The sequence below is a fragment of the Nothobranchius furzeri genome, chromosome 5 (genome assembly GCF_043380555.1).
Source record: "Nothobranchius furzeri strain GRZ-AD chromosome 5, NfurGRZ-RIMD1, whole genome shotgun sequence".
Lineage (NCBI taxonomy): Eukaryota > Metazoa > Chordata > Actinopteri > Cyprinodontiformes > Nothobranchiidae > Nothobranchius > Nothobranchius furzeri.
Window position 1 is genome coordinate 36506889 of NC_091745.1, and position 10461 is coordinate 36517349.

Genomic DNA, 10461 nt, shown 5'->3' on the forward strand with positions numbered 1-10461 from the left:
GAAGTCGGCTCGTCTGACGACGTCGCCTCTGAAGTCGCCGCCTCTGAAGTCGGCTCGTCCGATGACATCGCCTCTGCAGTCGGCTCGTCCGATAACGTCACCTCCTCCTCCGAAGTCGGCTCGTCTGAAGTTGCCTCGTCTGAGGATGCTCTTTCCAGTCCAGAGGTCGACGCTCTCTCCTGTCCAGAGGTCGACGCTCTCTCCTGTCCAGAGGTCGACGCTCTCTCCTGTCCAGAGGTCGACGCTCTCTCCTGTCCAGAAGTCGGCGCTCTCTCCTGTCCAGAGGTCGGCGCTCTCTCCTGTCCAGAGGTCGGCGCTCTCTCCTGTCCAGAGGTCGGCGCTCCCTCTAGTCCGACGTCTCCACCGTCTCCAGTGCCAACGGTGGTTCTGGAGGTCATACCGTATCCGGTCCAGCTCTTCTACGAGTCTCCGGTCCAGCCCGTCCAAGGGGCTTTGTCCCCGGCCCAGCCTGCAGAGACTATGTCCCCGGCCCAGCCTGCAGAGACTCTGTCCCTGCCCCAGTCTACAGAGCTCCTCTGCCATAGACGCCGGCCCCCAGGAGCCCGTCGTCGCCTCCTCCGCTGCCCCAGGCGCAGGCCCCCAAGAGCCCGTCGTCGCCTCCTCCTCTGTCCCAGCCGCAGGCCCCCAAGAGCCCGTCGTCGCCTCCTCCTCTGCCCCAGGCGCAGGCCCCCAAGAGCCCGTTGTCGCCTCCTCCTCTGCCCCAGGCGCAGGCCCCCAAGAGCCCGTCGTCGTTATTGCCTCCTCTGCCCTGGGTGCAGGCCCCCGGACTCTGCTGGTCCCTGCCTCCTGATCATCGGGCCCTCTGTCCCTCTCGGCCCTCCATCCGGGTCCCCCTCCTCCGGCCCTGTTCTGTGTTCCTGTGGGCTTCTGGAAGCTGCCCTTTGGGGGGGGGGGGGGGGGGGGGGTACTGTCACACCCTGTCCTGTCTCTCCATGTGGTTCAGCCTGTGTCCCTGTTGATTGCTCCCACCTGCCTCTTGTTTCCCAATCACCCAAGCTCCCAGCCCTCCTGTATTTAAACCCCTCCAGTCCTTTGTCTCTTGTTGCTTCATTGTTTCCATGTCCTGCGTGCGTGAATCATTAAAACCCTTTCAGTTGTCCAGTTTGTCTGCCTGCCTGCTTTCTCCCCTGCATTTGGATCCTCACCTCCGCTCCACTCACCAGCGCACCCTGACAATAAGGAAGACGTCCACAATGTTTTATGCAGCTCCATTATATACCACCCTCTATTGTTGGATCAAGTTGAAAACTGAGATATACTCTAGAATTGACCTTGGGTACTATTGATAGGAAGAGCTTTAAAAAAAAAGTCATAATTTTATAAAGTTACACTAAAAAAACGTTTGCATTGAAAACATTTTTTGAAAGCTGATATTTCCTAAAGTAAATTAAATATTACAAAAACTTTCACAGTGTTTGTTCAGCTGCTTGTCCCCTCTTGCCAGGCAAAGTTTCGGTTTTATTGGGTTTGAGGGGTGGGAGGAGTTAATGAAAACATGTTTTACATATTATGCAATTTTCTACTAATTTGCAGAACAAAATTTTTGCTAAATATTCATCTAAATTTGATTGACTCGAGGAACATAAGAAAATTTGTTTCTAGGCTGAATAAATGGGGAGAAAATTGCCTAACACATTTTTGGGGTACACCAGCGCCACCTTTTGGACTAAATTCTTAATTTTTTCTCTGGTTGTAGATGACACTATTGTGGATATGAACTGTAAATTTCTGGATGGATTTTTTTTTCACGAGTGAAAGGGCTAAAACTTTAAGCTTATAAGCCACACCCACTTTTACGTATTTTTCTAAATATGGCTTAAGGGTGCTGTCATGAACATCTGTGCCAAGTTTTGTAGAAATCCATCAAGTCGTTATACTGAATCAGAATAGACCAGTTTCTATATTTCTGCAATTTTCTTCATCACAATTACAATTATCTTCACCTATAGATTTTACGTCCCGAGTTTCAAGTTGATTCGGCGAAAAATTACGGATTGGCAATTAAAACTAGGTTTTGTGTTTTTTGCGATTTAGCAAACCGCTAGTTAGGTGGAAATGGGCGGGGCCAATATAAAGAAGATGCTAAATTATCCCAGGATCAGGGACATGTAACATTTTTGAGTGTGTGACTTATGATCTGGGAGTTATTAGCCAAAACGCAACAGCGCCACCTAGGTGTTTGTGGGTATGACTTTTTTTTATAGCAGTAAGGATTTTCTATCCTGACACTTTCTGACTCTTGCGCCCGCGGAACATCATCAAGAAGAATAATAATGAAAAATCTTTTTTTTTATGAAAAAGTTAAATAAAAGGTCATTTCATGTATAAAATGGATGTGTGGCTGAATTTTCAGGTTAAGTTAAATAGTTTAAAATGTTTTATCAAAATTTTTGAGTTTATGAATGTGATGTCATCACGTGACAACGCGAAGACGGTGCGCCGAGAAAAAAATGGCAGCTCGCGCACCAGCTGACTTGGTGTCTAAAACAAACACAACTTCTGCAGTTTGGGTGTGTTTCGTGTTTGAAGCTAACTTAAATAAAGAGCCTGTAAACACTGATGAGGTCATTTGTGCAACAGAAAAATGACTGCGAAAGACGCACGCCCAGTCGTCCCAGTAGTAGTAGCTGAAGTAGCAGGCTTCTGTCTGGAGCTGTTAAGATACGACAGCGTGCTTTTCTGGTGGGAGCATGCAGCCAGCCTTCCCCCGATGTCGCGACTAGCCCCAAAGCACCCGCGAGTCTCTGCCACAAGCTCATCCAAGCAGGTTTCCAGCAGTTGGTCCAAAACGTCCTCTGTTGAAGCCTAAAAAGGTAAACATGCTGGTTTTTCAGGCAAAAAATCTTTTTATAAGCTGCAATTTTTTAAAAGTTGTTAATAGATTGTTGTTATTGTTTTGGTAATAGTGTTTGTTATTCAGCTTCTGAAAGGCGAAGGTCCAAACAAACAGTTTGGTAAGTCCTCTTGAGGCTTACGTCATTTTTAATTTAGTCCCGGTGACGCCTTACACCGTGGTTGGGGGGTGACTTGCTCTTTAAAATCTCAGGAATCCTTTGCAGGTGACACTTTTAGCCTTGAATATTGAACCTATATCCTTCTCAGTGGCTAGTGGTAGAGTGCCCTGGGGTTGGGAGATCGGGGGTTCGAATCCCAGTCAGGTCATACCAAAGACTTTAAAAATGGGACCCAACGCCTCCCTGCTTGACACTCAGGTTCAAGCGGTTGGATTGGGGGGTTAAACCACCAGAGCGCAGCCACAGCTGCAGCTCACCGCTGCCCACGTGGATGGTGCGGAGATGAATTTCACCAGTTTGTGACGACTAATGGGACTTTTTAACTTTTATTTGTCTGAGATTTAGAATGTTTGGTTTTTATAAGCTGTAAGCCACAATCACCACAATTATAACAAATTAAAGGCCTGAAATATCTGCCACAATACACAGTAGCACCGCTCTGGCATGCAGCAGCGCCCAGCTCAACCGTTCTGTCTGCGGGACAGGACGGGCACAACAAGAGAGAGAATAAAACACATTCAGGCCCGGATTCATCTAGAATGTGCTGCACCTGCATTTGGACCTGATATCTGTTTCTTTTACATGTCGGATTCACAACACAAGGTGCAAGGATGTTACCGTTTTCTGTAGAACTGGAATGAAAAAGAATAATAAAAGAGTGAAATCAAATATGGATTCTGTTCCAGACTTCAGGACGTGCTCTGTGCCGTCTCTCCTAGCGGGCTGGCCTCAGCCGCAGCTCTCTGAAGAAAACTGACGCTAGGGTTGGAACTGCAGAACGAGGCCCAAACGACACTTTTATCCCTTTTTGTAGCTGAGAGTTTCTCATTTGAGGTTTGAGTTTTTTCCAACCACATTTTTTTTTATTCTTCATAAATTTCAATTCTGATCAGCTTAAACTTCACGAATATTTCATTTATTACAGACTGGAAACGAAGCTGCCAGGCTTTTCGTTAAAAGGAAAACAGCGTCTTAAACTGACTGGTTCCTTCCAGATAGTTTTATGTGGTCTGAAAATGGATTTGTAAAACACGTCCTCTGCATCTAATTTAGGTTTATTTACACAGTAAAATGGAGGAGACCCTTCATTTGTGTGCCTACTTTCAGTTTCTTCTCATAGCTGTGGATCTGAGTGCATGAATCATTTGTGTCAAGTGTATCCAAAGTGTTGTCATCAGCTGGTGTTTCCAGTAAATGAAGAGGCACGTGGTGGAGATTGCCCTTTGAGTTGGGTCGCCTCAACCTCATTCGTCAAGTGAAATATTACAGAACAAGAATAAATCAGCAGAACCTCTGTCCCGTCGACGTCTACATTCTTCTCCTGTAATAAAAGTGCAGCTGCACATGGGTTGAAAAACGGATAAGTAGGAACAGATTTAACTGTGTCAGGATGTGTGTGACGTCTTTGAGCCACGACACACACTCGCTTGTCTCTGTGTGTTTTACAGAAAGCTGCTGTCGATGGCAAACGATCAGAAATCATTGTCCTGGATTCAAAACGCAGCAACGCTATAAACATCGGACTGACGGTCTTACCTCCCCCCCGCACTATCAAAACGGCCATCCTTAACTTTGATGAGTATGCACTAAACAAAGAAGGCATTGAGGTAAGCTGTTGCATCCAGATGGGTATTCCCGCTCAGCTGACATGAACAAAGTCATCCTAAGTAGCACCGCTGTGCTCTCTCTGTGTATTAAGAGCTTGTTTCCATTTCATTCTAAAACGTATCAGCAGGTAACAGTTAATGCTGCATACTTCTGCTATTATATAACCCACAGTTATAGCTCCTGTCTCAGTTATGCACAGCAGGGAGCAGTTTTCCTCTCCACTTTGTTTTTTCTCCTGAGGTTTTTGCAGCAGGACAACGAAAGCAGGGTGAAAAGTTCAGACAACGTTTTGAGACAAGCACAACTTCACATGTCACCTATCACCTCCCCTGACTCGTATCAACTGTGAGGAAACATCTGATACCGTTGGCGGGTGGCCTTCTAATCCGCACCTTCTCTCTCTTTTTTATTTCCTAGAAAATCCTCACAATGATCCCGACTGAGGAGGAGAAGCAGAAGATCCAGGAGGCTCAGCTGATGAACCCGGATGTTCCTCTGGGCAGCGCCGAGCAGTTCCTGCTCACCCTGTCCTCCATCACGGAGCTGTCGGCCCGTCTGCAGCTGTGGGCGTTCAGGATGGACTATGAGCTTGTCGAGAAGGTCAGACACGTTCCTGTCTGCTCTCGTCTCACCTACGTAACGACAGGCTCTGTTTTATGGACCGATGAGGGAGGGTGTGATTTGTTTCCGGTTCTTGTAGGAAGTGGCAGAACCTTTGCAGGACCTGAAGGAGGGAATGGACCAACTAGAGAAAAACAAGACACTCAAATGCATCTTGACCACACTGCTGGCGATTGGTAACTTCCTCAATGGATCAAATGTGAGTAAAAACTCAACAAAAAGCCTTTTTTGTGCCGTCTTGACACGTTCATCTGACACCAGACTGCTAATGCTCTGCAGCACGCAGCCCTGCTGCAGTAACAAAACCTGGTTTCAGCTTCTGCAGAGTCTAGATCAGTCTGGTGAGGAAATGTGGGGGTGGGGGGGGGGGCGTCTGGGTGCTGGTGTGTGAGCTCGTGTTTCTGTGTTTTTTGTTCTCTGGATGAGGACATCCAAAAGGGGAAGCACAAGTCGCCAACATGGAAACAAGTCGTTTCCTGTAAATACGTGCAGCGTTTATATTTTTGCAGTAAGCCATTACGAGCTGGCCGAAGAACAAGGCAGGTCCCAGGATTGTGTCTTTCACGAGCCGCTTAGCTTCAGCGTGCTGAGAGGCCTAATCAGCCGGGCCTGGAGCAGATCAGGGTTTTGATAAGAAATCTAATTAATCTAGATACCCCCCCCCCCCCTTCCTTTTTGGGTCATCCTTGCCAGAAATGAAATTCAGAGCAAGTGGTCCAGATGAGTAATTCCTCTGAGCTGTTTCCGTCCACACTCTCACCGTGTTCCTGTGATTTCACGGTCCTGCAGGCCAAGGGCTTTCAGCTGACTTACTTGGAGAAAGTCCCAGAGGTGAAGGACACGGTCCATAAGCAGTCGCTGCTGCACCATGCCTGCTCCATCGTGGTGGAGAAGTTTCCAGAAAGCACCGATCTGTACTCAGAGATCGGCGCCATCACTCGACTGGCCAAGGTGAAACAGGCGCGGTCTTCCTGGTGGCGTTGTAAATGTCAGGAGCATCTAAACTGAAGCGTCTGGGGTTTGTTCTCAGGTGGACTTTGACCAGCTTCAGGACAGTCTGGCTCAGATGGAGCGAAGGTGCAAAGCATCATGGGATCACCTTAAAGTCATCGCTAAACATGAGATGAAACCAGCGCTGAAGCAGAAAATGTCCGACTTCCTCAAAGACTGTGCAGAGAGGATTATAATTCTCAAGATTGTTCATCGCAGGATTCTAAACCGGTTTGTTCGCTCACGAGATCAAAGCTCGTCCCCTCCTGTTTCTGATGTCTGTCCCCTGAAGTGTGCTTTATCGTTCCCACCTGCAGGTTTCACGCCTTTCTGTTGTTCCTCGGCCATCCGATATACGCGGTGCGTGAGGTCAGCATCCATCGCTTCAGTAAGATCCTGAGCGAGTTTGCCCTGGAGTATCGCACAACGAGGGAGCGCGTGCTGCAGCAGAAGCAGAAGAGGGCCAACCACAGAGAGAGAAACAAGACCCGGGGCAAAATGATAACAGATGTGAGAGAACTTCAGCTTCCACACATGCTCCTCTCCACCAATCCCCCGACAGCAGCTTTATCTGTAATCTGGTTAAAGCACGGACATGGGGGCCTGCAACATGACATCAGCACACTCCCACTGCACTCACATGTCTAAGTTACTGTAACAACAGTCAGCCAGTTGTTTAGAGGGCATCTGTAGCTGCAGCAGGCTGGAAAAGGCCAGGGCTAACACCTCCAACCCAGAGAGCCTGAAGGCTCCACGGTTCGGTCCTGACAGGAACCCCTCGGCTCCTCAGACGGACTCTAATTCAATCACTGTGTGAAAATTCAAACCTCTGGGTGTCCCTGAAGGAGAAATAACAGGTCACTCCATAGACACGTGCTCCTCTGCTCCAGAAAGGAGACACAGAAACTCACCATCACTGGATCTGAATCCATGACTTGTTTCTGATGTGTTGTGCTGACGTTACGTGTAGCCGTTACGTTTGCTTTACTCTGGTTTTATCAGTTAAATAAAATAGCTCAAAAATACTTTTTTCCCTCCTGAAGATTAAGTTCTAATTGTTGCAAGCATCACCCTAAAAGCACCCGGGTCTTACGTGAGGACTCGTCTCGTATCGGGTCTGTCATCCAGGTCAGGAGACCACAGCCGGTGGCTTGTTGGGCCTTCCACAAACGCTCATAACTTTGACGTGTTTTTAAACATAGATTTAATAAATGGAAACATTACATTGAATGTCCACAACACACTAAAAGAACCAGTAATATTTTAGATCTATTTGAGTTTTCCACAAATATCAGCATCCCACAGAAAAATACCATCTTTTCATTTTATTTTCTTATTTTAAAAACCTAATAATAGCAACAGCGTGGTGTTGGGTGAGGTTAGGACATGAAATAAAGGATTTCCCACTTTAGCTCAGAAAAATAAATCCAGATTTTAATCTCAGGGTTCTGAATTTTTCTCAGAATTTTGAGAAAAAAGGGATTTTTTCAGCGGCCCACATCCTAATCGTCTTCTGTAGACATGACCTGGACATGTGAGTGGTTTCAGCAGGTCCTGTAGTTACAGCGCTGAAGCTCTACTCCGGTGCATTTGGTTGTAAAAGTTGCACACACCAGTCATCCAGTCTTTGACCCTGTCATTCTGTTCCTGTAGAGCGAGGAAGACGATGATAGCGAGGTAGGTGCATACCTGCGTGTGACCTCTTGTGTGACTAACCTTTAACCCCGTGATGCTGAGGATTCTCAGTTAAACGTCTTTGACCCAATAGGAATCTGACATGCTGTGTGAATTTGATCTGGAGAATGATTATTGGTGGAAGTGCTTGAAGCAAGAGACAGTATGATGAGAGGATGATGAGTGCGGTGTTTTTTGGCCCCCCCCCCCCCCCCCCCCCCCCAGAGTGGTAAATTTGGTGCTGCCCCATCAGACGCCCAGGAGAGCCAACCTCAGGGGATGCAGGACGCTGAAGACGCAGCTGAGCACGAGAACATGAAGGCCGTGTTGAAAAGCAACCTGCCGGACGGAGAGAGCAACACATCAGCGGTGCCGGGTCTCCGAACCCGAACCAGAGCCAGAGCCGGCGCCATCAGAGGTTGGTCTCATCAGCGTGGCTTTTACACGGCTGTTCGTCACCTTCAGCTTCGTTGTCCGTTAACTTTTCTGATGCCAGAAAGTTTATCGCTTCATTTCAGGAAAATGTTTAGTCTAAATGTTTAGAGGATTAAGATCAGCATTTTGGTCCCTCAGTCACAAGCTGAGCTGTTTTCATTAAACGTATTTCCTCACTTTGGCCCACTTCCTGCAGGACGTCTCGGCCCGTGGTCCTCTGCCACTGACGACCCAGTAACCTGCACAGACGACACAGCTGATGAGATCATGGAGCGGATCGTGCGGTCAGCCACTCAGGGCCCCTGTCAGCGGACGCAGCCTCGGGAGCGCAGGCGATCCAGAGCCAACAGGAAGTCACGTGAGTCCTTCGTCCCCGTTTATCATGGCGCTGCATGAGAGAAGCACCTCTTCACCGTCCTCCTCCGCCCCACAGTGAGAAGAACCCTGAAGAGCGGCCTGACAACAGAGGAGGCAAATGCTCTCGGCTTGTCCAGCGGTTCTGAGATGCAGGTGTGATCTGGACCGGGTTCCTGCTGGACATGAGGACACCTGTAGGACCCTTCACAGCCCCCCCCCCCCCCCCCCCCCCCCCCGTCCAAACCACTAAGCTTTGCTTCCTCTGACTGAACACATATGAACTGCCTTTGCAAAGCTTCAATTACAATTGTCCCTGAAACATGAAAAATGCACAAGAATCACTGAAATTTCGGTGGGGGGGTGGGGGGCATGCATCCTGTGAAACCTGTGGCCTTGCCTGGACCCAGAGAACCAGAACCACGGTCCAGACCTGAAGCCTCACTAGGACTCACCATCTGGCCCTGCAGCTTCAAGCTGAGCGGAAGGACGTTGCATCTATTGAATAGATGTCTGGTTCTGTTTAGTACTACTGGGTCGATCGGTTTCATGTTGCTCTACCAGGTGCTAAAACGAGGAACAATTGCACTGGACGTAAAGCGCTGGGCATCTATGGGAAGTGAGATGGTTGACACAGATGAAACCACTCATGACACCTGGCGCCGTAAAGCAGCTGTTCACCAGCAGCACAGAACTTTACACGACTGATCGAAGCTGGAACGAAGGACTCCTCCACTTTTACAGTGTAATGTTTTACGTTTGTAGGGAGACGTAAATATCAGTGTTGCTTCCTCTGATCCGTTCTGGCGTTAGAAGCAGGAACCGCTCAGAGGCAGGCGGGCGCAGACTAACCTTTACAGTTTATTTGTAGAGTCTATGAGCTGCACGTGTCAGTGCCTTGAAGAGGTGGTCAGTTATTTATTAAGAGGTTTTCAGGGACTTGTAATCACAACTCGTTGCTGCAGGTGTGTGACCTGCGAAGGGATATATGTGTGTTTTTCCTCTCCTTCATGTTCCAGACGATACTGTAGCTCAGAGAGAACAGCTCACCGGTCCTACTGTACAGGCAGTGGTGGTTATGGGATGTAGGAATGGGACTCGGTAGAACATCACCGGGTCCTTTTTCTCATTCTAAAGCTACATTCATGTTCAGAAGTCCTGAGCCATGACACCCCTGACTTGGACGACTGATATGACTTTCTAGTCATTTCTAAATGTTTTTAAACTTTTTGTTTCTACTCGTTTTCAGCCTGGTGGTCATATAGTCGGATGTTACGTCGTGCAACGGACCAGTGACTCGTTTAGGAATAAAAACACACGTCTGAGGAGATGAGCCACATTTAACATCTCAGGATAACCATGAGTTGTTCCTATTGATCAAAAAACAGTTTACTTCATTTAGCCGAACAGGAAGTCCGTTAAACTGGTTGTTAACCAAAATGACTCCTAAAGAGCGTTTGGCTGAAACCGTTGTACTTTGATACTCTGTAAATTATTTATTTGGAAGTTTAAAGAAAGTGGAAAAAGTGAAGATAATGTATTTAAACATAAACAGGCCTTTAAACTGATTTACCACCGAGGAAGAATTTTTCCCAGAATGACTGATCCGAGACAAACCCACAATCTCTGCACGCCTTTGCTGGTCCGGGACCCACTTGAGCACAACTGAATCGTTTCAAATCCTTTAGTAGCGGAGGTGATCTGTTGAGCTTTAGGTTTTCTGGAGGAGTTTGTGTATCAGTTG

At 47.7% G+C, this 10461-nt stretch overlaps 1 protein-coding gene across 4 annotated transcripts in view; it reads left to right on the forward strand.

Moving 5' to 3' along the window:
- Nucleotides 1-8955, forward strand: part of fhod3b (formin homology 2 domain containing 3b) — a 131862-nt gene extending 122907 nt beyond the window's left edge. For all 4 annotated transcript variants that reach the window (XM_054740311.2, XM_054740313.2, XM_070551636.1 and 1 more), the window contains 10 exons: nucleotides 4484-4642; nucleotides 5061-5243; nucleotides 5344-5463; nucleotides 6054-6215; nucleotides 6295-6485; nucleotides 6572-6764; nucleotides 7908-7931; nucleotides 8154-8346; nucleotides 8560-8721; nucleotides 8797-8955. In XM_054740311.2, coding sequence (XP_054596286.2) covers nucleotides 4484-4642; nucleotides 5061-5243; nucleotides 5344-5463; nucleotides 6054-6215; nucleotides 6295-6485; nucleotides 6572-6764; nucleotides 7908-7931; nucleotides 8154-8346; nucleotides 8560-8721; nucleotides 8797-8879 — 1470 coding nt within the window. In that variant the 3' untranslated portion in view covers nucleotides 8880-8955. The remainder of the gene's footprint in view (nucleotides 1-4483; nucleotides 4643-5060; nucleotides 5244-5343; nucleotides 5464-6053; nucleotides 6216-6294; nucleotides 6486-6571; nucleotides 6765-7907; nucleotides 7932-8153; nucleotides 8347-8559; nucleotides 8722-8796) is intronic.
- Nucleotides 8956-10461: the final 1506 nt, after the last annotated feature.